Here is a 27,175-nt window from a genome sequence, read left to right on the forward strand (position 1 = left end):
GGCATCAGTACTGGAGTGGGGTGCCATCGGCTTTTGCTTCCAGCCTTATCCCCACTCTTGTTCTCCATGGTAGGTCATGTCCTCTGCCTGCTGGAACTCTTCAGTGGCTGCCTGTTATCTTTGACCTTCTCTCAAGAGGCCTATCTGCTCCTCATAGGATCTGTGTGCTCCGGTCCCCACTCTACTTTCCAGTTCCACCCCACCTGCTCTTTCCGCCCTGCTACTTAAGCGCCAGTCACACTGGTTGTCTTTTGTTTTCTTAGAAACGTCCCCCTCTCCCTGCCTCAGGACCTTTGCACCGCCTCTCTGTCTGCCTGCAGTGTCGTTCCGCTTGCCCTTCCTCCCGTGACATGTGCCAGGTAACGCTTCTGCACAGAGGTCCTTCCTGCTCGCTCTTCCGGGTCCTCCTCACTCCTGTATTGACTCTCAGGCATGGCACATATTCTTGTGGGCTTCCTTCGCTGCACATCGCAGTCTGTCATTGCCTTCTTTATTGTTTAATCTCCTTGTCTGTCTTCTCAGAGAACGCATGCTTAGTAAGGACAAGGGCTTTGTCTCTCCCAAGACAGAGCCTGACTCATGGCAATGCTCACTGAATGTTTATGGTGAGAATGGGCCAGCAAGTGATTGCCAGTCAGAGGTATTTATTGTCTCTGAGTCACTTTTCTCACTCCTGACTCCACGAGGAATGTTATCATTGTCTCTGCCTTCATCTGAGTTTTCTTTGAGTTTCTCTGAGGAATTGATCATCAAGTGACTTATTTGTTCAAAATCAACTTTAAAAAACTACATTCCACCTTCTCTGGATGATTGTTTTGAAGTCCTGTAAAGATCTATGGGGCATACAATGAATTGACATATAATTAAATGCATAGAACTTAAGCACACAGTCAATGAGTCATGATAAATGTAGACAGTCATGTAACCACCACTTCAGTCAATATATAGAACATTGCTACATATTGTATATATAGCAAGTACCCCCTTTTCCCTTTGGGTCAGCCTGCCCCGCCCCGTAGGTGACCTTGTTCTGATGTCTAGTTTCATATATAAATTTTGCCTGTTACTGAAATTTACAGAAATGAAATCAGAAGGTATGTCTTCTTTAGTGTGGGGCCTCTGCATCTGTTGAGGTCATATCGTTTTTCACCTTTATTCTCTTCATGTGGCAAATTACCACATGATTGGATTTTCAAATTTTAAACCAGTGTTGCATTTCTGGGCTAAACTCTGCTTGGTCCTGATGGATTGTGATAGATTCCATTGGCTGGTAGATATTAAGTTAAATATTTTTGCATTTAAGCTTTTTCTGGGATAACACCGACCGCTTATACTGCGAGCTGGTTCTGCTCCACATTACTGTGAGCTAGTGAAGACCCTGTGGTCAGGACAGCATCTGCCACAAGATTGCGCTCACCTCAGCTGCCATCCACGAGTCCCAAGCCACCTGTATTCCTTGCTTACTGGCTGTCAATTTGGAGGTTCCTGTGGCCCCCTTGGGTCTCCCAGATGGCTCGGTGGTAAAGAATCCACCTCCAATGCAGGAGACATGGGTTTACTCCCTGGATTGGGAAGGCCCCTGGAGAAGGAAATGGCAACCCACTCCAGTATTCTTGCCTGGGAAATCCCATGGACGGAGGAGCCTGGTGGGCCACAGGCCATGGGGTCGCAGAGAGACCCTCTGGTGTTGCCTCACTTTTCGTGACTAAACAGCAGGCATCATGACCCCTTTGGGCTCAGTGATTTTCTAGAATAACTCGGATCTCAGAAAAGTGCTCTGCTTACGTTATAGTCTGTTTCACCAAGGATACACACAGGATGAAGTCTGGGCGGGTCCCGAATGCAGAGCTTTTCTGCCTTGACGAGTGTCACTTGCTGCATCAGTGTGTTCACAGGACAGAGCTTTGGTGTTCAGAATTTTTTTTACTGGGGCTTCATTATGTGGTATAACTGATTAAAGCATTAACCATGGTGGAATACTGTCTCCAGACCTCCCTCTCTTTCCTGGACGCCAGGAACTTGAGCTAATATCACGTGGATCAAAGCCCCAGCCTTCCCATCACATGATTTAGTCATTCTGGTGACCAGTCCCCATCTAGAAGTCATCCGTGGATCCACGTGATTTACCTCATTAGCATAACAAAGCCACTCTCATTACTCAGTCAGTTACCAGGGACAGAGTCTTTATCACACGACAGTGTTCGTGAAGGAAACTGGTTTATAAGTTTGTTTTTGTGATGTCGGCTTTGCCATCTGGGTAGCGTTGACCTCATAAGACACAGTTGGAAAGTCTTCCCAACTCCTCTGTTTGTTGAAAGAGCTTGGTAGCGTTGGTGTTGTTTTGGAAAGATGTGTGTGAAGTTAAGTGGAGGTTGTAACCTCTTGTGTTTTGAATATTTTTTTTCCCTTGCTTTTTTTTAAAAAAAAAAACTTTTTATTTTATATTGGAGTTAGCCAATTAATGGTGTTGTGATAGTTTCAGGTGGACAGCAAAGGGACTCAGCCAAACATATACAGGTATCCATTCTCCCCCAAACTCCCATGCCATTCATGCTGCTACGTAGCACTGAGCAGAGTTCCCTGGGCTACACAGTAGGACCTTGTTGGTTATCCATTTTAAATATATTGAATGCTTTATTTCTGATAATGCAGTTTCCATTACCTTTTTGGGGAGGTTAATGTATTGGTTCATGTTGAGTCTGAGGTTAACTGAAACCCCCAAGCATTTGTCTCGTAAATTGCTGCAAAATCAAGGCTCTCCTGCTTTTTGTATATTTAATTACTTTGAAATTTCAGCCCACCATGTGATCTTTATCCCTATGAAAATTTATCTCATCATCCCAATCTACTCAGGCCATTTTGAACCTTGATTCTCTTATTGGATTAGCAAATTCTCTCCCTGTTTCCTGTCTAGATTCTGATCTAACCAAGGACAAAACACAGTGGCCATCAGGCAACCTCTGAGTTGATATCAATTCATGAAATCAGCTCTTTTGTCTACTTTTCAGTCAGCAGTAAATCTGCCTAAGTTTATTTTTTCCCCCATTTATCTCTCCATCTTGTCTTCTAAGATATTCCTTGATACTTTGGACTAGGAACTGTCCTGGAAAGGCTGGAAATCAGTTTGCAATTCATTCTGAAATCAGGCTTGACTTCCTGTTGGTGAGCTGAACTCCATGCCTGTCCTCCTAGGATAGGTGTCCTAGGCACCAATTTGATAACCTTCTCTGAAGTTCTACTGTGGATTCTGTCTCTCACTGATTTTGTACTTGCCAAAATCAGTATCATTTTCTTTATGAAAGCAAGGACAAAGTCTGTCCATCTCTGTTCATCTAGAATTAATTTTGTTTTACATTTTGGCCACTGCTCAGCATGTGGGATCTAGTTCCCTGACCAAGGATTGAACTCACATGCCCTGCATTGGAAGTAAGGGGTCCCAGTCACTGGACCACCAGGGTGGTCCCCGTCTCTGTTCTTCTAGAGGTCTTCCTCTTCAGTGTTCTTAGCAAGTAGAAGGATCTGCAAAATTTAATACCCACAGCTAAATATATTGATATAAATTGTCTCAACTTGGTGACCTTATTTATTTCTAAATGGTCAGATATACCATTACAAGTGACGCTTATTTTGGGCTTTAGCTTCTTTACAGTCTTCATTTTACTTTCTTTAATTTAAAGTTTTTTTTTCCTTTTGGTTAAGAAGATAGACGTAAAATAGAAATTGAGCATTCTACAGGCTAATAGTATGCTTTTTAACATAGACTTTAGTGGGATATGGTTACATGAAGCTACACATGTGATAAACTCACACAAAGCAACACATCCGCACAAATGAGTCCACATGTAACTGGAAAAATCTGAATAAGCTCTGTGGAAGGTACCAGTATCAGTTTGCTGGTTTTGACACTATAGTTATTTGAGACATTAACATTGGGGAGGTAGGGTGAAGGACACATGGAACTCCCTGTCTGTTTCTGTAAATATATAATTAACATTTCAGAATAAAAAATGTTTTATACTGTTAAAATTTTGTAGCACTGTGAAAGAACTACATTCAAACTTATTTACATCTATTCTTAACTTAGAAGACAAGTTAGTGAGATACCCGAGCCCCTTCCAGTAAGTAGGTGGTATTTAGGGAACTAGGCTGAGGCTGTTTTGACTTGAGATGGCTTTGCTGGGCTGTGTACCCACTCAGAGCCTGCCTGGAGCAGGCACATTTAGGAGCAGGAAGATCATACAGTTTTCCCTCATGCTACCAGTTGTTTTTTCTTCTGTGACCTAAGTGCTGTCTTTAAGAAATGTGAGCGAAGAAGTACTTTGTCTAAAGGGCATGATTCTGAGTCAACAAAACCAGTCTCAAAGGTAATGTGCCGTGTAATTCCATTTAGGTAACATTCTCGAAATGAAAGGGTTATAGTGATGATGTACACATCAGCTTCTGCAGGGGTTAGGTTGACAGAAGGAGGTTTGTAAAAAGGGTGGCATGGGGGAGCTTTTTTTGTTTTGGCTCTACCACTAGGGCATATGGGGTCTTAGTTCCCCAACCAGGGGTCAAACCCGCACCCCTGCAGTCAATGCTCAGAGTCTTAACCACTGGACCCCCAGGGAAGGCCCTGGAAGCTTCTTTTTGGTGATGAAACAGTTGATTTGTATACATATTTACACCTGTAGTAAAATTTCATAGAAATTTTATAAAAATCCCCCCTCCCCCAAATAAAGCAAAACCAAAAACTAGTGAAATCTGAATAAGAGCTGCCTGTATTTTAGTTACTAGTATTGGGCTTCCTGAGTGGTTCAATTGCAGGAGACACAAGAGATGCATGTTCGATCCCTGGGTTGGGAAGATCCCCTGGTGTAGGAAATGGCAACCCCCTTCAGTATTCTTGCCCGGAAAATCCCTTAGACAGAGGAGCCTGGTGGGCTACAGTCCAGAGGGTTGCAAAGAGCTGGACACGACTGGACAACTGAGCACATGTACAGTGTTCCAAAGTCACTTGGTCATGCTACTGTGATTACGTAAGATGTTACCATTGGGGAACCTGGGTGAAGGGCGCTAGGAACTCTGTACTAGTTCTGTAATTTCTTGTGAATCGAAAACTATTTCAAAACAAAGTTACAATTTTTCCCCCCAAGGAAGTACTTTGCCATCAACAAATCGAGTCCCAAAATAAAGAGCAGAACTACAGAAAGCTTTTGCTCTGTGGTGTTCAGCGACAGGATGTGTTATAGCTTAAGTGGTTAAGATCCCGTTAACTAATGTCAGTTCACCATTGTGTGTCCCTAGGCAAGCTACTTGCCTTCTTTATATACGATAGGGATAATAACAGTGTCTGCCTCACAGAACATTTATGAAGATTCAATGAAATAATGTATGTAAGGGCTTCGGTACAGAAGCAACCTACAGGAATGACTCAGATGTTACCTGAAACAAATTTTTATATGAAACAGTTACTAACTCACTGTCCATTTTGAGCTACCTTCCTACCAAGATCAGGGACTTAGGCTGATCTTTCTGGGTTTTACTTTTTAAAAAGGTTTTATTTGCTTCTGTATCTTTGGCTCTGCGGGGTCTTCACTGCTGCTCGAGCTCTTCTCTCAGTTGCATGGACCCGGGCCTTCTCTTGCTGCGGAGCACAGGCTAAGTCATTGTGGGGCACTGGCTTAGCTGTTCCCCAGTATGTGGGATCTTCCCATAGGAGGGAGCGAACCCCTGTCTCCTGCATTGGCAGGTGGATTCTTTACCACTCTGCCACCAGGAACGTCCTCGTTTTTACTTTTAAAAAATACGTGTTTTATGTTAAAATCCACATTTAGAAAACAGCTAAGCTAGTTTTGCTTTTAGTTAATTGGCTATAGTGCTTTTTTTAAAAATTATTACTATTTTTTGGCCATACAGCAAGGCATGCAGGATTCTTAGTTCCTGGACCAGGGATTGAACTGGCGCTCCTTGCTGTGAAAGCATGGATTCTTAATCACTGGACTACCAGGGCAGTCCCTGTTAATATTTGTTGTGATGACAACAGTAACAATAATAACTGGAATTTGTATGTCAGTTTGTAATTCTTACAGTGCCTTCAGCAAAGAACCTCATAGCAGTCAATGATACAGTTAGACGTTTTCTAATTACCATTTTACAGATCAGGAAGAAATTTGGAGCAAGTAAGGGACCTGCGTGCCTAAGGTCTAGCCTTTGTGTGGCAGCTGGAACAAGCCTCATAAAACATAGACTAGGTCATATCAGTCTTCTGCTCAAAGCCCCAGGTTTCCCATCTCTCTTGGAGGACAAAGAAAGAAAGAAAGTGAAATCGCTCAGTCGTGTCCGACTCTTTGCGACCCCATGGACTGTAGCCGACCAGGCTCCTCTGTCCGTGCGATTCTCCAGGCAAGAATACTGGAGTGGGCTGCCATCTCCTTCTCCAGGGAGTCTTCCCGACCCGAGGATCGAACCCAGGGATCGAACCCAGGTCTCCTGAATTGGAGGCAGACACTTTAACTTCTGAGCCACCAGGGAAGCCTGACCCATATATTCCCTGACTTCAAACCTTCCCTCACCCTCCAGAATAAACTTGGCTCGTTCCCTCACCCCAAGTCTTTCCTCAGAGGACATTTCTCAAGGAGCCATCTCTGACCCGCATGTTTAAAATAACTACCACTTCTCCACACACCCTGACCGCCTGATCCTCTTCTGTTTTTCCCGAGTACTAATTACCTTCTAATACAGCATGCAGCTTATCAAACAGAGCAGGTCTTTGCCTCCCCTTACTTGCCCCCCACCCATGTCTTCTGCCTGCCTTTTGTGTCTGGAAAACTTTACTCAAAGAATAAGTTTAATCAGAGAAGTGAGAAGTGTGGAAACAAAGGAAAACAATCAAAGGAGACTAGATAATAATAATGTAGTCATTAAGCACAGTCAGGGAGCTTGAGCTCTTTCTCAAGGTCTATAGATGAGATTCTGAGCCACATCCTGTGAGCTGTCTTATAGATGCCTAGCTGGAGAAGTGAACTACATGATGAGCAGACTGTACCCAGGACATGAGCTGCCACAATTCTTAAAATAGGCCACAAAAAGTGGGAACAAATGGACCCCAGAACTAAAGATTAACTGCACCTAAGACAACCAAGATGATGCTGGTCAGATCGCTGATGACCAATTTGAAGATAACTTAGAAATGACTGTGCTGTTCCTGCATGGAGACCGCCCCCCACAATCTATCTCTCAAAGCTCTCACCCGCTGCTTGTTGGGGTTGGAAGTTGGCCTTTGGACAGGTGTCTGCCACCCTCCTCCACCCAGTTGCCGGCACCTGAAATAAAGCACTTTCCTTTCCACCAATCTGGCCTGTTTATTGGCTTTTGAGGGGCAAGCAGCTGGACCCGCAAAGTCCTTTTGGTAACATTTATTAAGGCTATTATTTCTCACCCTCTTTTGTCCTTGAGAATGTGAGCTTTATAAGGGCTGTATCTTTGCTTTATTCATGGATAGATCCCAGGTGCCTGGAAAACAGCTGGCACATAGCAGCTACGCAGTAAATGCTGAGTGAATGAACTCAGGGCAGAAAGTGAGTTCCAAGTTTGTAAGTGCAAGCCCTTCATTTATGCAGCATATTATTGTATTTCTCTCCTCTCTGGGTGGAAAGATGAACACCAGGGGAAGAAAACAAAAGGACAGGATTGCTTAACCCAGAAGTCAAAGAAACACCCTAACTGTGCTCTTAGGAACTGCCTCCTCAGCAGTTCTGATTGTCTTTCCCTTGAGGGGGCATCCTGTGGCTGCATGTTCCCTAAAATATCTTTCAGACCTTGTGTCAGGGGCTGTCTTTTTTTAAACCAGCAGAGTACCAAGTAAGAGGGGCGCACACCGTCATAGTGAACTGGGGTGGGTGTCGTGGAGTCAGGGGGTGTCCACGAGAAGGAGGCCTGGCCACAGGAAATGCGGAGGCGCTGCTGTCGGGGATGTTTGGGAGACTGGATGGCAGGGTGGAGACTGGATGGCAGGGTGGAGACGTGGTGGGTGGGTGCTCTTCTCCCTGGAAAGCCACAGGGTTGGGCTCTAAAACGTCAAGATCCTTTCTAGTCTAGTAGTTGAGGGAGGGGGAACGGAGAAGTGATGAGGTAGCTCTCTTTCTTAGCCCATCTTGTTTGCGGCAGTCAACTCAGGTTTATAAATGAGCCTCCAAGTGGGAAGCTAATGTCCTTAAGCCAAAAAAAAAAAAAAGTATCACCGAATACATTAAGCCAGGAAGCCTGTATTTGGCCTAAAGTTCTCACCCATTCAGTTCTGGAGAAAGTTAATCTGGGTTGGAATCAGCCTCTTTGCTAGCTTCTGTTTGGCCTCTGGGCATTCACCACCTCAACCTGCCAGATAAAACTACTGCCCTTGATGATTTGGCTTCTTGTGGGCAGTTCCGAGTCGGAATGGGTGCCTTGTGCCAGGGAATTAGCTGCTGACTTTGTGTGTCCTCCGAAGAGAAGCACGAAGAGGAAAAATGTCTTCCTCCTTAATGTAAAATCCTGTTCCGTGAGGAGTGGTTTCACTCTCACATCGACCAACGTTGCAGGACTAAAAAACCATGGGCCTAACTCATCTTACTTTGGGATCTGTAAGGAGATGGTGGATCCCAAGGAAATAGGTCCATCCTGTTGTTTCCTTGTAGGGCCAGGCTTGCCCTCACCACCAGTTGTCAGAGGGATTCATAAATTGTTTTCAAGGGTTTCCCAAGAGTTTGGACAAGGGTGATTGAAGTCAAATGACTGGTTTTAGCCTGCAGAAGTCTGCTCAAATATGTACAAAATGTAAGTTGCCTAGCAGCTCCCAGGGTCTTATGATTGAGCCAAAGCTGATTTTTCTAAACATAAGCCAAGTTTTGCCAGTTCACGTTGCCTGGTGAAACAGGCATGTCATTTGGGAACTGACGACCTGGCAGGTTAAAGGTGATGCTCCAGCAGGAAAAGCCAAAGGTGACAGGCCTTCCTGTGAAAAAGTGGTGGGCAACAGGGGCTTAGAGCAGTGGTCCCCAACCATTTTGGCACCAGGGACCAGTTTCATGGAAGACAATTTTTTCTTGGACTGGAGGTGGTGGATAAGGGGATGGTTTGGGGATGATTCAAGTGCATTACAGTTGCTGTGCACCTTATTTCTATTATTACATCAGAATAATATATTATAAATAATTATGTATTATATTGCGCACTCTATTATGTATTATATTATTATGTATCTGGCTGTGCTGAGTCTTAATTAGTGGCACATGGGCTCTAGTTCCCTGAACAGGGATCAAACCTGGGCCCCCTGCACTGGGAACTCAGAGTCCTAGCCACTGGACCACCACGGAAGTCGCCAAGCATGCCTTTTTATCCATTGAAATGTCCTTCCAGTAAGTAAGCCTGAAACTAGCATGTAGCTGACTATTCCATCACCCCTGAAAATTCCCAAGACATTGTCATCAGCTAAAGTCCATAGTTTATTCAGGTTTTCTTAGTCTTTACCTAACGTCCTTTTACTGGCCTAGGATTTGGTTGTGTCTCCTTCAGCTTCTCTTGGTTGTGACCATGTCTCAAACTTCCCTTCTTTTTAGTGACATGGATGGTTTTGAGGAGTACGGGTCAGGTCTTTTTTTTGTAGTGTGTCCCGCAGTTTGGACCTGTCTGATGTTTACCTCCTTTTTCTCATGGTTAGATTTGGGTTCTGTGTTTTGGCGGGGAGGACCCCAGAGGGGAATGCCATTCTCATCACGTCACATCACATCGAGGGTACGCTGTCAGCATGGCTTACAGCATTGCCCTTGACCTTGACTCTCCACCTGAGTTGTGTTTGTTGGTGTCTCACTTGAAAGTTTTTCTTTGAGTCCCCTTTCCATATCGATCTCTTTGGAAGGAAGTCATTGGATTAATGCTCCTCTTTAGGAGCAGAGCATCAATATAAAAATCACTTGGAATTCTTCTGCATGGGGGTTTGTCTCTTCTCCCATTTATTTAATCACTTGTATATATTGGTAAAGGAGCTTCCTAGGTGGCTTAGCAGTAAAGAATCCGCCTGCCAATGCAGGAGATGCAGATTCCATCCCGGGGTCAGGAAGATCCCCTGGAGGAGGGCATGGCAACCCACTCCAGTATTCTTGCCTGGGAAATCCATCCCATGGACAGAGGAGCCTGGTGGGATATAGTCCATGGGGTCAAAAAAGAGTTGGACACAACTGAGCAACTAAACAACAGCAGCAGCAACAGATGTCGTTATAGACTCATGGATAATTATCTTATACTTGGCGCTACAATCTAATGCTACTTTATTTTCTTGCTCAACTTGTTCCCACTTTAGTGATTGGGAGTTTTTTAGCTGGCTCCTCTGTCTCTTGGCCGCCGCCCCCACCCGTCCCTTTGTGTGTGTGTGGGTGTGTGTGGGTATCGTATGTTTTATATCTTGCTCCAGGCTCATCTTACATGTTTACTGCTCCAAACTGAAAATCAGCATTTCTCCAAGGAACTCTGGCTCCTTTCGCTGGCTAATAGTGTTATAAGAAACCAAGGGGGGACTTCCCTGGTGGACCAGTGGCTAAGACTCCATGCTCCCAGTACAGGAGGCCTGGGTTTGATCCTACATGCCATAACTAAGACCTAGTACAACCAAATAAATAAAAATATTTTAAAAATAAAGAAAGAAACCAAGATCTTGGGACTTCCCTGGAAGTCCAGTGGTTAAGACTCTGTGCTTCCAATGAGGAACTAAGATCCCACATGCCGCATAGCACAGTCGAAAGAATTAAAAAAAAAAAAAAGAAACCAAGGTCTGGATTGCTTCTCTTCCTTCCTCCTTAAAATTAATGAATCAACTGAATGTGTTTAGCTTCTGAGATGTCTTCAAACTTCTGAAATGGTAGAATTTCTCTTCATTCAGCACCAGTGTCTTCAAGTAATAGTGATGCCTTGTGTTTACATAATTCCTTAGGAATACATTGATATTTACTATTAAAAAAGGATCACTGCAACAGAAACTTCATTCATCAGAAGTTTTAAAAACTGTGACTTTTGTCCTGCTGTTTCTGGAGTCCTGATATGTCCACAGTGTGTAGCATAGGATATATGGGGATGCTAAGCACAGGGCTGTCTAGGTGAGCCCCATAAACCACTTTTCTTAATATTGGGGCCAGTAATTCCTACTGCAGGCTTCCCAGGTGGCACACTGGTAAAGAATCTGCCTGCCAGTGCAGGAGATGCAGGTTCGATCCCTGGGTTGGGAAGATCCCCTAAAGGAGGAAATGGCAACCCATTCCAGTATTCTTGCCTGGAAAATTCCATGGACAGCCCACGGGGTCGCAGAGTTGGACACGACTGAGGGATTGAGCACACACACAATTCCCATGGCTCCTTGCTGAAATTTTAAAACTAAATGATACTGCTTTGTTACCTCATGTCTCACTAAGCCCATTGTTGCCTTGCTCCTGGTACCTAGGATTTAATCCTAGGTTTGTTTTTCAAACACCAACACACATTTTTAATTAACTTTGCATTTATGGCTTGGAACACTGAACCACGAAGTAAAAGGATGCCCAGACTCCCGCAGGATTCTGATAAACAGCAGCCTATCTCTCCACCCCTGGTCTCATGGGTCTCCTTCTCCTCTAGGTCTGACCAAGACCACAATCTTCAGTTGTGAGGCCCACAATCAAAAAGGGCTGACCGTGTCCAAAAGCGTGCAGATCAACATCAAAGGTAAGTGTCACGGGGGTGCCTTGCAGGGGAAGTACATTGTGAGCTGTGCAGCCAGCTGCCTGGGATTGAGCCCTGGCTTCCCTTTGTGACCTTGAACAAGTCATTCAGCAACTTCAGTGTGCCCCTCTGTAAAATGGAGATAATTACAGAACCTATCTCTTCTTGAGGGTTCAATGAAATAATGAAAGCAGAAATACTCATAACAGGGCCTGACACTTGTCTGTGATCGACAGTAACTAGTTTAGTTTTCTGCTCAGTCAGAAAAGAAAGTAGGCTGAAATGTTGACCCAGATCATCTTAGCTCCTCTTTTTACTCTTCCACACTGAACTAGCGCCCATTGATCTGGGGATGGGCTGTGTCCTTCCCTGGGCAGCTGGAGCTGGGGCCCGTCCTCCCAGCAGCTGCTCTGAGGAGGGAGGAGGTCAGAGTCACGCCTCCCCTCGGGGCCCAAGGCCCTGGGCCCGCTTTCTCCTAATCTCTGTGGCCCTCCTTGCTTCCCCTAGGCTGGGATGTAACAAAATGAAAGGCAGCTGTTGGAAGGCTAGTAGAGGCACTCCAATCCAACATTCTGTGTCTTCCTCCCCTTCTGTGGGATCAAAGACATTTAAACCTGAAACTCTGGAAAAATTGATACAGATGAACCTATGTGCAAAGCGAAATAGAGACCCAGATGTAGAGAGCAAACTGAGGCTGGGGTGGGAGGGATTGAGACTGATGTACATATACTATTGATACTGTGTATAAAATACTGTGTATAAAAAACTGTTTAAAATAGATCATTAATGAGAGCTCAATATATAGCCCAGGGAATGCTACTCAGTGCTCTATGGTGACCTAAATGGGAAGGAAATTTTAAAAAAAGAGGGATATATGTATATATATAACTTATTCACTTGGCTATACAACAGAAACTAACACAACATTCTAAAGCAACTATACTCCAATTAAACCTTCAAATAAATCAAATAAAATTCTGAAACTTGAAAGGAAAACCTTTTGTTACCTTTTCAAGTCATCTCCTTAACCTTTCTCATAGAAATTCAAGGAAATGATATGTTTTAGTATTTGTTCTTAATTTATATTTTAATTAATTAATGAATTTTGATTGAAGTTTAGTTGATTTACAATATTGTGTTAATTACTGTTGTACAGCAACGTGATTCAGTCTTTACATATATATATATGTTTTTTTAAATATTCTTTTCCATTATGGTTTATCACAGGTTATTGAATATGTAGTTCTTGATTATCTACAATAGGACCTTCTTGTTTCCCATCCTATATATGAAAGTTTACATCTGCTAACCCCAGCCTACCATTGCATCCCTCCCTTACCCCCCTCCACCTTGGGGGTTATTTGTTCTATTCTCTACATTATTTGTTCTTAATTTAGATATTAAAAGGAAATATTAAGTTCGTACTCCTTTTGTCCTTCGAGGAAATGATAGAGGGAAAAAGCAGTGTGTTTAATAATGAGTTAAAGGGTAGATAAGGCGTAGCAAAAGACTCAAAATTACAAGGCATTGTAGTTTTTAAAGGTGCTGATGTCTGTTGCTGTTGCGCAGACATGTCCGACTCTCTGCGACCCCATGAACTGCAGCACACCAAGCTTCACTGCTGGTGTTTAGTTTCAGCAAATCAGCTGGAAGAAGCTATGAGAGGGTATTTTCTAAAATTTCGCTGGAAAGGAAAAATGAGCCAACCGAAAGTTATTACAAGAGGAACTGTATAACTTCCTTCCTTCATTACAAATTGCATTATTACAATTTTCAAAAGAAATGCTGGGAATTTCAGGAATCCACCAGTGGGCGTAAATTTATAAAGACATTTTCATAAAGCATCACTATCTTAAAGTTTAAAAATCCATAAAATGAGAAGCACTTCTTGAATTTTATTCTTCAGACAGAATCTCAACTAGGACTTTTAACAAGTCCTATTTCTGAAACTCAGGTTTTGGGCTTTCTTAAACATATATGTCAAAGCAACCAAAACTCCCTGCCAATCTGTCATCAATTGAGGTGTATGTGGCCAGATTTGGATCTGGAAAAGCAGATAATGTATTTAGGAAAGTGAGTCAAACGAAAGGCTGGCTTTCTCACTCATCAAGCTGTGTGCCTCCTGGTAAAACTGGAATCCTGAACATACCCCGTGGGTGCTTAATATGGTCTTTTCTTCCCCTCATCCGTGCCTCCTGTCCTTGCCTTCATCACCAGTATATCTCCCCCACACCTCGTGTGTGTGTTACCTCATTTCAGCCCCATCGAACAGTGCAATCTCTCCCCAAGCAATAGAAGAGAGAGCTGAGTGGAGAGGGCACTGAACTGTGCCACGGTGGGCCATGCAGCCGATTCAGTGGTGATCACACTCTCCAGCCCGTGCTGGTCTTCACGCTGGTCTGCTCCCTGCTCCCACAGCCAGCCACCAGTGTCCTGTTGAGATACGGACATACGGAGCTCTGGGGTGAGGCAGACCTGAGTTCAAGTCCCCATTCTGTTGCTAGTGAGCTCTGTGAGCTTCGGCAAGTTTTTAACTTCTTTGGTCCTCAAATTTCCCCTTCCATCTATGGGGATTGTAAGACTGCTTCTCTCATAGGGTTCTAATCATGATCCAATGAAGTCCATAAAGATTCCTGGCACACAGTAAGCACTCATTCAAAAACATTAGTCATCTTTTTGGATTATAAATGTTGTTGTGGTGTGTGTGTTGGTCGCTTAATTGTGTCTGACTTTGCAACCCCGAGGACTGTAGCCCATCAGGCCTCTGTCCATGGGCTTCTCCAGGCAAGATACTGGAGTGAGTTTCTGTGCCCTTCTCCAGGGGATCTTTCCAACCCAGGGATGGAACCTGGGTGTCCTGCATTACAGGCAGATTCTCTACTGTCTGAGCCACCAGGGAAGCCCATAAATGTGGTTATTAATGTTAATGAAGAGTTTAGGGACTTCCCTGGTAGTCCAGTGGTTAAGATGCAGGGGGTGCAAGTTCAATCCCCAGTTGGAGAGCTAACATCCCACATACTTCACTTTCAAAAAGTCAAAATCTAAAGCAGAAGCAATATTGTAACAAATTCAATAACAACTTTAAAAAACTGTAATAGCAAAATATTACACATATCAAAAAAAAAGTTTAATGTATGAGTATTCTCTGGCAGTCCAGTGGTTAGGACTTCGGGCTTTCACTGCCAAGGGCAAGGGTTCGATTCCTGGCTGGGGCACTAGGAATCCTGCAAGCCATGTGGCGCAGCCAAAAGTAAATAAATAAATACATAATGAAAGCAGGATCGATTCACAGATTTTAATACATTAAAAACAGATCTGTGTTGAATGCTATCAATAATGTGTTGGATTCTATTAATAATAGATTATTAGTAACAGTCTATCACTAATGAATATCTAGCCACGTCCCACCTGTGACTGAGGTCATCACACACTCATTACGGCCTGCCTTCCCTCCCCATGAGCAGATGCACTTGGCTCTTTGGCTTGAGCTGACTCTCATCCATTTCCTCGGCCAGGAACGCTCCCTCCCCGCATCACACAGGCACACAGGCACACAAGCACACACATGCACGTTCCCATGGTGCGCCTCTTTTTCTCAGGGCAAGCCGCTCCTCTTCGGATAATGTAGGTCTCCCCAGCTCAGCGTTTAGCTGAGGGATGAAGACATCCAGGTCCAATTCCTGGGTCCAAAAGATTCCCCTGGTGTAGGAAATGGCAGCACACTCCAGTATTCTTGCCTGGGAAATCCTGCGGACAGAGAACCCTGGCGGATACAGTCCATGGGGTCGGAAAGCAGTCAGACATGACTGAGCGATTGAGCACACACACAAAGGCAGATAGAAAGAGAAAAAATGGAAGTAGTGACAGGTTTCCTCTTCGTGTGCTCCAAAATCACTGTGAATGGTGACCGTAGACATGAAATTAAAAGATGCTTGCTCCTTGGAAGGAAAGCTACAACAAACCTAAACAGAGTATTAAAAAGCAAAGACATCACTTTTCAGACAAAGATCCATCTAGTCAAAGCTATGGTTTTTCCAGTAGTCATTTATGAATGTAAGAATTGGACCATAAAAAAAGCTGAGCGCCAAAGAACTGATGGTGCTGGAGAAGACTCTTGAAAGTCCCTGGTGCTGGAGAAGACTCTTGAAAGTCCCTTGGACTACAAGGAGATCAAACCAGTCAATCCTAAAGGAATTCAACCCTGAATATTCATTGGAAGGACTGATGCTGAAGCTGAAACTCCAATACTTTGGCCACCTCATGCGAAGAGCTGTCTCATTGGAAAAAACCCTAATGCTGGAAAAAATTGAAGATGAAAAGAGAAGAGGGTGACAGAGGTTGAGATGGAAAGATAGCATGACCAGCTCAATGGACATAAATCTGAGCAAACTCCGGGAGATAGTGAAGGACAGGGGAGCCTGGCGTGCTGCAGTCCATGGGGTTGCAAAGAGTCGGACATGACTTAGCGACTGAGCAACAGCTGTAACAGGATAAGGCAGATAGAGGGCCATGGCTCTGCCCCCATTTAGAGCACCAGTGACAGCCCTGCACAGAGCAGTAGGAACGGATATCTCGCTGTTCTTGTCCAGCTAAAAGTTCTCACATCATCAGTGGGCAGGAGCACAGGTCTGCATCCCACGTCTCTGGTCCAGGCAGAGGCTCATGTGATCACCCTCACCCAGAGGGTGGCTCCTCTTTAAAAGTCGTGTTTAATTTTCCCAATCTCAAGAAGCAGACATGGGCTTGGCATTAATGCACCTGTTTGGTAGCCGTGACCTCCTGTGGTTTATAATTGTGTCTGTGGTGTGTCTTTTGTCTTTTACGTAGCAATTCCCTCGCCACCTACTGAAGTCAGGGTCCACAACAGTTCCGCACACAGCATCCTCATCTCCTGGGTCCCGGGTTTTGACGGCTACTCCCCGCTGAGCGATTGCAGAATTCAGGTAACCTTTCTTGATGAAGAGAAATATCTATTTGGGGCTCAGTGACTCTGCCTGATTTCTTTTCTGCCTGAGGAGTGGCACAGACGTCAAGTTGACACCCGTGTTCAGAAGCCCTTGGCCTGCCGCCTGCCCCGTGTCCACCAGGCATGCGCCGTTTTGTGATGTTCTGCCTGCCTGGGGCGCTGTGCCCTTCTTTGTGCGTGGTCCAGGGCCCAACTGGAGGAGAAACATGTTTCTAAGATAGAACATCATGAGACCAGGGAGAATGAATTTTTAAGATATAAAAACACATCTGGCTTGTGACCAGGAGTTCAGGAAGCCAGGCATGCCCCAGCCTGGCTCCTCCTGGGTTGGTGGCCATAAAGGACAGCAGGAGACAAGTCATCCTCACTACTGAATGGACCGACTCCGCCTCTTGGAAAAATCGGGGGTGACAGACCTTGCAGAGTCATCTCTCAGTATCTAAAATTGACATAAAATAGAGCTACGAGAAATATAGGTTAGGCATCCTAAAGCGGAGGCTTCCCAGAGGGTGCAGTGGTACAGAATCCACCTGTCACAGCAGAAGATGTGCGAGATGCAGGCTCGCTCCCTGGGTCGGGAAGATCCCCTGGAGTAGGAAGTGGCAACCCACTCCAGTATTCTGGCCTGGAAAATTCCATGGACAGAGGAGCCTGGCGGTCACAGAGTCGCACATGGCTGAGCACACATACACATCCTAAAATGATACCTCGCCATGAAACAGACTCTGCTGCGCGCATTCACTCCATAAAAAATGGAAGGGCAGCAGTAACACTGTCTTCTACTGAGTGCCCACACATGGCCTTGCGTATGTTCGATCCTGGAGAACGTTCTCTGTGCACTTGAGGAGAAGGTGTATTAGGCTGTGGCTGGGTGGAGCATTGGCAATGTCTGTTAGGTCCAGATGGTTTATATACAGTCTTGTTCACTAATTCTGTTTCCTTGTTAGTCTTCTGCCCTGCGGTTTTATCTGTTATCGAAAGTAGGAAATTGTGATCTCAACCATTATTTTTGAATTGTCTGTTTCTCCCTTCAGTTCTCTCTGTTTTTGCTTCATGAATTTCAGGACTCTGTTGTTTTAGGGAACAACAGGGCCTGTTTCCCTGTCTATGGACATAACGGTCCCTATATATGGACATAAATGAAGCATGGACCAGCCTCCCTTTTCTGAAGTACAATTTCAAGTGTACAAAATAGTGGTTCAGATTTTTTATAGATTATACTCCATTTATGTGCTGTGCTATGCTTAGTCAGACCCTTTGTGACTCCATGGACTGCAGCCTGCCAGACTCCTTTGTCCATGGAAGTCTCCAGGCAAGAATACTGGAGTGGGTTGCCATGCCATCCTCCACGGGATCTTCCCAACCCAGGGAACAAACCTGTGTCTCCTGCATGTTAGGTGGATTCTTCACCCTCTGAGCCACCAAGGAAGCCCAAGAATGCTGGAGTGGGTAGCCTATCCTTTCTCCAGGGGAACTTCCTGGCCTAGGAATCAAACCAGATCTCCTGCATTGCAGGTGGATTCTTTACCAGCTGAGCTACACAGGAAGCCAGTACTCTATTTATAGTTATTATAAAATGTGGTTATATTCCCTATGTGGACTGGCCTTTTTAAAGATTGTTTCCAGTTACTGAGCTGCTTGAAGAGTCCAAGAGGATCATGAGACTCCTTCCTGTAGGAGGTTGTTACATTCCCCCCCCCCAGCCCCCGCCCCTGCCACCCCCGACAAGAGTGGTTCTCGGGGTCAGTGTGAGGTAGAGTAGGGGGGTTGGGAAGTCTGAAAGCACCAGGTCACCCCTCCAGGAGGAAGACGGGTCTCCACAAGCTTCACTTGCTTTCTGTCTCTCTTCGCCCGGACTTTGGGTGGCTGTGGTACAAAGAGCCGTCCTGAGGCTGCCAAGTTGCAGCCCCCTTGCCCACGTTGGATCCTGTGGTTATCCTGTCTTTGTCCCACCAGCTAGCTCAGACTCCCTTCACCCATTCTCCTCTCCATCTGTCCAGATTTAGCAAATAGAAACGTAGTTACTTTATAAGATAATTACCCTGCTGACTTTGTGTCATACGTACACCCATAATTATTGGTTGTCTATTTGAACTTTGCTGGAGCAGCCATAAATAGATTCCCCACATCCAAGGTCAGGAGCGCTGGCTGCACTTCGCTGGACCGGCCATGTGGAGATACCCCACGTCCAAGGTCAGAGAAACCCCAGTAAGATGATAGGCGCTGGAGCTGCTGTGAGGAGATACCCCATGTCCAAGGGCAAAGGAGAAGCCCCAGCAAGATGGTAGGAGGGGCGATTCGCATTTAGAATCAAACCCCATTCCCGCCAGAGATGCCCAGAGGGCTCCAACAGACCTTGTGTGCGCCAGACCCAGGAACCCACAGAGACTGAGGCAGAACTGCTCTGGCATCTCCTGCAGAGGTCCGGGTCAGCAGTAGTCTGCTGCAGGGGCGGGGCTCTGGGTGTGGGTATGGCATAAGTCCTCTTGGGGGAGGTCGCCATTAACCCCACCATAGAGCTGCCAGAACTTAGCGTAGGACTGGGAAATAAAGTCTTGGAGGGCAAACAGAACCTTGTGCACCAGGACCCAGGAGAAAGCAGCAGTGACCCCACAGCAGGCTTGCCTGTGGGTGTCCGGGAGTCTCTGGTGGAGGCGTGGTGGTGGTCTGCTGCAGGGTTGGGGGCATGGACTGTAGCAGTACATGCATGGGATCTTTTGAGGGAGGTCACCATTATTTTCATTACCTCCAACATAGTTTCAGCTCAGTTCAGTTCAGTCGCTCAGTCGTGTCCGACTATTTGTGACCCCATGAATCGCAGCACGCCAGGCCTCCCTGTCCATCACCAACTCCCGGAGTTCACCCAGACTCACGTCCATCGAGTCAGTGATGCCATCCAGCCATCTCATCCTCTGTCATCCCCTTCTCCTCCTGCCCTCAATCTCTCCCAGCATCAGAGTCTTTTCCAATGAGTCAACTCTTCGCATGAGGTGGCCAAAGTACTGGAGTTTCAGCTTCAGCATCATTCCCTCCAAAGAAATCCCAGGGCTGATCTCCTTCAGAATGGACTGGTTGGATCTCCTTGCAGTCCAAGGGACTCTCAAGAGTCTTCTCCACTTCAAAAGCATCAATTCTTCGGTGCTCAGCCTTCTTCGCAGTCCAACTCTCATATCCATACATGACTACTGGAAAAACCATAACCTTGACTAGACGGACCTTACTTGGCAAAGTAATGTCTCTGCTTTTGAATATGCCATCTAGGTTGGTCATAACTTTTCTTCAAAGGAGTAAGCGTCTTTTAATTTCATGGCTGCAGTCACCATCTGCAGTGGTTTTGGAGCCCCCAAAAATAAAGTCTGACACTGTTTCCACTGTTTCCCCATCTATTTCCCATGAAGTGATGGGACCGGATGCCATGATCTTCGTTTTCTGAATGTTGAGTTTTAAGCCAACCTTTTCACTCTCCTCTTTCACTTTCAACAAGAGTCTTTTTAGTTCCTCTTCACTTTCTGCCATAAGGATGGTGTCATCTGCATATCCGAGGTTATTGATATTTCTCCTGGCAACCTTGATTCCAGCTTGTGTTTCTTCCAGTCCAGCTTTTCTCTGCAGGAGTCTTTGGCCCCAGGTAAATAGCAGGGAGGGAACACAGCTCCACCCATCAACAGAAAATTGGATTAAAGATTTACTGAGCATGGCCCCACCCAGCAGAACAAGACCCAGTTTCCCCCTCAGTCAGTCTCTCCTATCAGGGAGCTTCCATAAGCCTCTTATTCTTCTCCATCAGAGAGCAGACAGACTGAAAGCCACAATCACAGAAAACTAACCAATATAATCACATGTACCACAGCCTTGTCTAGCTCAATGAAACAATGAGCCATGCTATGTAGGACCACCCAAGACAGACGGGTCATGGTGGAGAGTTCTGACAAAATGTGGTCCACTGGAGAAGGGAATGCAAACTACTTCAGTATTCCTACCTTGAGAACCCCATGAACAGTATGAAAAGGCAAAAAGATAGGACACTGAAAGATGAATACCCAGGTCGGTAGATGCCCAATATGCTGCTGGAGACGAGTGGAGAAATAACTCCAGAAAGAACGAAGAGACAGAGCCAGAGCAAAAACAACACCCTGTTGTGGATGTGACTGGTGATGGAAGCAAGGTCTGATGCTGTAAAGAGCAATATTGCATCAGAACCTGGAATGTTAGGTACAAGAATCAAGGCAAATTGGAAGTGGTCAAACAGGAGATGGCAAGAGTGAATGTCAACATTTTAGGAATCAGTGAACTAAAATGTACTGGAATGGGTAAATTTAACTCAGATGACCATTATATCTACTACTGTGGGCAAGAATCCCTTAGAAGAAATGGAGTAGCCATCATAGTCAACAAAAGAGTCCGAAATGCAGTACTTGGGAGCAATCTCAAAAATGACAGAATGATCTCTGTTCATTTCAAAGGCAAACCATTCAATATCATGGTAATCCAAGTCTATGCCCCAACCAGTAATGCTGAAGAAGCTGAAGTTGAATGGTTTCATGAAGACCTATAAAACCTTCTTAGAATTAACACCCAAAAAAGATGTCCTTTTCACATAGGGGACTGGAATGCAAAAGTAGGAAGTCAAGAAACACCTGGAGTAACAGGTAAATTTGGCCTTGGAGTACAGAATGAAGCAGGGCAAAGGCTAATTGAATTCTGCCAAGACAGCACACTGGTCATAGCAAACACCCTCTTCCAACAACACAGGAGAAGACTTTACCAGATGATTAATACTGAAATCAGATTAATTATATTCTTTACAGCCAAAGATAGAGAAGCTCTATACAGTCAGCAAAAACAAGACCAGGAGCTGACTATGACTCAGATCATGAATTCCTTATTGCCAAAGTCAGACTTAAATTGAAGAAAGTAGGGAAAACCACTAGACTATTCAGGTATGACCTAAATCAAATCCCTAATGATTGTACAGTGGAAGTGAGAAATAGATTTAAGGGACTAGATCCGATAAAGTGCCTGATGAACTATGGACGGAGGTTTGTGACATTATACAGGAGACAGGGATCAAGGCCATCCCCAAGAAAAAGAAATGCAAAAAAGGAAAATGGCTGTCTGAGGAGGCCTTACAAATAGCTGTGAAAAGAAGAGAAGCCAAAATCAAAGGAGAAAAGGAAAGATATAAGCATCTGAATGCAGAATTCCAAAGAATAGCAAGGAGAGATAAGAAAGCCTTCATTGATGATCAGTGCAAAGAAATAGAGGAAAACAATAGAATGGGAAAGACTAGATCTCTTCAAGAAAAGTAGAGATACCAAGGGAACATTTCATGCAAAGATGGGCTCAATAAAGGACAGAAATGGTATGCACCTAACAGAAGCAGAAGATATTAAGAAGAGGTGGCAAGAATACACAGAAGAACTGTACAAAAAAGATCTTCATGACCCAGATAACCACGATAGTGTGATCATCCATCTAGAGCCAGACATCTTGGAATGCAAAATCAAGTGGGCCTTAGGAAGCATCACTATGAACAAAGCTAGTGGAGGTGATGGAATTCCAGTTGGGCTATTTCAAATCCTGAAAGATGATGCTGTGAAAGTGCTGCACTCAATATGCCAGCAAATTTGGAAAACCCAGCAGTGGCCACAGGACTGGAAAGTCAATTTTCATTCCAATCCCAAAGAAAGGCAATGCCAAAGAATGCTCAAACTGCCGCACAATTGCACTCATCTCACATACTAGCAAAACAATGCTCAAAATTCTCCAACCCAAGCTTCAACAACACATGAACCGTGAACTTCCAGATGTTCAAGCTGGTTTTAGAAAAGGCAGAGGAACCAGAGATCAAATTGCGAACATCCGCTGGATCATGGAAAAAGCAAGAGAGTTCCAGAAAAACATCTATTTCTGCTTTATGACTATGCCAAAGCCTTTGACTGTGTGGATCACAAGAAACTGGAAAATTCTGAGAGAGATGGGAATACCAGACCACCTGACCTGCCTCTTGAGAAACGTATAAGCAGGTCAGGAAGCAACAGTTAAAACTGGACATGGAACAACAGACTGGTTCCAAATAGGAAAAGGAGTTCGTCAAGGCTGTATATTGTCACCCTGCTTATTTAACTTATATGCAGAGTACATCATGAGAAACGCTGGGCTGGAAGAAGCACAAGTTGGAATCAAGATTGCTGGGAGAAATATCAATAACTTCACGTATGCGGATGACACCACCCTTATGGCAGAAAGTGAAGACTAAGTAAAGAGCCTCTTGATGAAAGTGAAAGAGGAGAGGGAAAAAGTTGGCTTAAAGCTCAACATTCAGAAAACGAAGATCATGGCATCCGATCCCATCACTTCATGGCAAATAGGTGGAGAAACAGTGGCTGACTTTATTTTTCTGGGCTCCAAAATCACTGCAGATAATGACTGCAGCCATGAAATTAAAAGACGCTTACTCCTTTGAAGAAAAGTTATGACCAACCTAGATAGCATGTTAACAATCAGAGACATTACTTTGCCAACAAAAGTTTGTCTAGTCAAGGCTATGGTTTTTCCAGTGGTCATGTATGAATGTGAGTTGGACTGTGAAGAAAGCTGATCCCCGAAGAATTGATGCTTTTGAACTGTGGTGTTGGAGAAGACTCTTGAGAGTCCCTTGGACTGCAAGGAGATCCAACCAGTCTATGCCAAGGAGATCAGTCCTGGGTGTTCATTGGAAGGACTGATGCTGAAGTTGAAACTCCAGTACTTTGGCCACTTGATTCGAAGAGATGACTCATTTGAAAAGACCCTGATGCTCGGAAAGATTGAGGGCAGGAGGAGAAGGGAATGACAGAGGATGAGATGGTTGGATGGCATCACTGACTCAATGGACATGAGTTTGAGTAATCTCTGGGAGTTGGTGATGGACAGGGAGGCCTGGTGTGTCCATGGGGTTACAAAGAGTCAGACCCAACTGAGCGACTGAACTGAACTGAACTGAACTGAACTGATTTGAACTTTAAATATAATTAGGTGTGCTGTATTTTCTCTGGCAGTCCTAGCGAAGTTGGTCAGAATTGGCTCTACAAGTTGTATACTTCTATATTGTTTTTTTTTTAAATTGGAATATAATTGCTTTACAATATTGTGGTAGTTTCTGCTGTACAACAACATGAATTGGCTAGATGCATACATATATCTCCTCTCACCCCACCCACCATGCCACCCCTCTAGGTCATCACAGAGCAGCAAGCTGTTGATTAACAGTGTATTCCAGTTTCTGATGGGACCAAGTATAGTTTTGTAGCAGATTCCCAGTTCCTTGTTATTTTAAACTCTGACTTAGTAACAAATGAATGCTTTGGACAAGATTCAGATCCACACACTAGCAGGACACACCCTCTCACTTCCTTTGGTCCTTGGTTTCATTCTTCACCCATTTTTGGGCTCTGGACTCCATTTCTATTTTCACCTCTCCCACGTAATCTTACTGTTTCATGCCCCAGGACCCACGGAGCACGGTTACAGAAACCGCGGCTTCTTCTAGGAACATGCCGTAAGGAGCGTCCCTGTGAGGGGCAGCAGGCCAGTGCCCTGCCCCGGAAATGGGCAGGGGTGGGAGCCAGGGTTTCTTGCAGCTTAGTTCCAGTGCTTGGACACCAGGAAGTAGGTGCAGACTTTAAAGGGAAGAAACAGAAAGTACTTTCTGCCAACAGCCACCACTGAGATCAGCACCCAGCTCCTGGGCTCTCCCCTGGTGGCTCCTCAGGCCAGTGGGCTTCCATCTTGTCACCCGGTGGAGCCTGTGGGTCTGAGTCAGACGTGAAACTCGAGCCCAGTGCACCCCCTCATCATATCCACTGGGGGATTTAGAATTCCAAAATGTCAGCCTGTGGCCCCTTGACCTAAATTTCAAACATATATCTCCTGAAATAACAAGGTTGTATATCCACACCCTATAATTTCAAGCCTATTATTATCAGGAATACATTTTGTGGGTTTAAGATTTTTTTCCCAAATTGTTCTTGGTGACTTCTGTTTTGTCCAATCCTATTTAGTCTTTTCTGATTTTTATCAGTACAACATGTTTTAGAAATAGAAATATGCGTTGAAAGCTTCCCTGGTGGCTCAAACGGTGACAAACCTGCCTGCAATGCCAGACACCCAGGTTCGATCCCTGGGTTGGGAAGATTCCCTGGAGCAGGGCATGGCAATTCACTCCAGTATTCCTGCCTGTAGAATTCCCTGGATAGCGGAGCCTGGTGGGTACAGTCCATGGGGTCGCAAGGGGTCAGACATGACTGAGCGGCTAACACTGTCACTTCACTTCCGAAAACATACAGTGAAGGAAGACTGCGTGATCCCTATCCCCAGATAAGATGTTTCCAAGAGAAAAGCTGGAAGTTTCCATAAGACTAGATTTGCTGGGGATTCCCCCCTTCTTGCCTATACATACAGAAGACATCGGGAGAGGGATATGGAGAGACTGGCGGTGTTTATGGAGGGAAAGATGGGGTACAAGGACTCAGAAGAAAGAGCTGATAGGTTTTCTAAAGCTTTGGAGAAAAGCTTGTTGGGTAAGGTACAGATGGTCATTTCCTATATCTCTCCACCAAAAAATGCCATAAAATCTGCACCATCTGTGTGTGATTTTGGAGTTGGGTTGATATTGGAGTGGGAATTGGGGCTTAAGAATAAAGGGCGTGCTCAGATAGCCTCAAGACAATAGCCAGAATTCCTCAGGTTACATAATGAAATGCAGATTTTTTTTTTTAAATTAAGGGTCTCATCTTCTAAAGCAGGATTTGGGAAATGTTCTCTTTAAAGGGTCAGATTCTATATATTTCAGGTCGTTTTTGTATATTATGTGAAACAACTGCGAAAAAAAGGATCAGGAATTAAAGTGGTTCTGAGAGAGGAAAAGCTACTTTTCTTTTTGGTTAAATATAAATTATAAGGATTATAATGTTCAGTTCAGTTCAGTTGCTCAGTCGTGTCTGACTCTTTGTGACCCCATGAATCACAGGCCTCCCTGTCCATCACCAACTCCCGGAGTTCACCCAAACTCATGTCCATCGAGTCCGTGATGCCATCCAGCCCTTTCATCCTCTGTCGTCCCCTTCTCCTCCTGCACCCAATCCCTCCCAGTATCAGGGTCTTTCCCAATGAGTCAACTATTCGCATGAGGTGGCCAAAGTATTGGAGTTTCAGCCTCAGTATCAGTCCTTCCAATGAACACCCAGGACTGATCTCCTTCAGAATGGACTGGTTGGATCTCCTTGCAGTCCAAGGGACTCTCAAGAGTCTTCTCCAACACCACAGTTCAAAAGCATCAATTCTTCGGTGCTCAGCTTTCTTCACAGTCCAACTCTCACATCTATACGTGACCACTGGAAAAACCATAGTCTTGACTAGACAGATCTTTGTTGGCAAAGTAATATCTCTGCTTTTTAATATGCTGTCTAGGTTGGTCATAACTTTCCTTCCAAGGAGTAAGTGTCTTTTAATTTCATGGCTGCAGTCACCATCTGCAGTGATTTTGGAGCCCCAAAAAATAAAGTCTGACACTGTTTCGAAGATGATGATTTATTTGCTCTGTTACCTGCCATGGTGAGAACACTTATTTCAGGTGTTTTTCATCAGGTTCCCAGTTGTTGCTCAAGTAAGTAGCATGAGTAACGCACTGGTGGGAAATTTAGGGTGTGACCCAAAAGGAAGCAGGTACTTCCGCTCGGTGCAGAGGAAGGGCCGTGCACACTGGATGTGTGGATACCCCAAGCCTAACATTCCTACTACCTTACTCACGCCTGGTCCACAATTTTTACTCTTCATTTAGGTGAAGGAAGTTGAGCCGCTGAGTCATGGCTCAGTCAGGATTTTTAACACCTCCGGTTCAGCACATCTGTATCAAATCGAGCAGCTGCAGGCTCTGGCGAATTACAGCATCGGCGTGTCCTGCATGAATGAAGTCGGCTGGTCTGCAATAAGCCCTTGGATTCTGGCCAGCACAACTGAAGGAGGTAATTCCTGGGGTTCAGAAATGAATATTGTGCCGGATGGCATGTGATGATAGAAATCCTTCCTGATGGGCTGGTTCAGACTTGAACTTTTGTTTGTGTGGCCTTTGTCTCCGGAAGAGAATTTTAGGGAGATGACCAGTGAAACTGGGAAAGATGTTTCCTTCCATATAGTAAGCTCCCTACATACAAACCTTTTAAGTTTCGAGTTTTCACAGATGCAGACTTGCATGTGGTTGCAGCAAGGAACCGGAACCTGTGCTATCAGTGTCGCAGCCTGCCCGCCGTCTCCTGTTGCCGATGATCCTTCAGCTCTGCCATCTCCCACCTCCTCTCCCTCCTTCAGGCAGTATCTCTTCTTGCCTGTTCACTGGCTGTTGACCCCTGTGTGCCAGCTGTTGTACTGTACTACTGTACTTTTTAAAACACAAAAAAATGTTTTATTTTTGGTTTGCTTTTTTATGTATTATTTGTATGAAAAGAATTATTGTAGGGTAAGCGAGTT

General features: G+C 44.8%; 1 protein-coding gene across 2 annotated transcripts in view; it reads left to right on the forward strand.

The window, feature by feature from the left end:
- The window catches only part of MERTK (MER proto-oncogene, tyrosine kinase), a 117,776-nt gene that overhangs the window by 51,583 nt on the left and 39,018 nt on the right, over positions 1 to 27,175 (forward strand). For both annotated transcript variants that reach the window (XM_069583995.1, XM_069583996.1), the window contains 3 exons: positions 11,620 to 11,706; positions 16,531 to 16,646; positions 26,490 to 26,673. In XM_069583995.1, coding sequence (XP_069440096.1) covers positions 11,620 to 11,706; positions 16,531 to 16,646; positions 26,490 to 26,673 — 387 coding nt within the window. The remainder of the gene's footprint in view (positions 1 to 11,619; positions 11,707 to 16,530; positions 16,647 to 26,489; positions 26,674 to 27,175) is intronic.

The sequence above is a fragment of the Ovis canadensis genome, chromosome 3, assembly GCF_042477335.2.
Source record: "Ovis canadensis isolate MfBH-ARS-UI-01 breed Bighorn chromosome 3, ARS-UI_OviCan_v2, whole genome shotgun sequence".
Classification (NCBI taxonomy): Eukaryota; Metazoa; Chordata; class Mammalia; order Artiodactyla; family Bovidae; genus Ovis; species Ovis canadensis.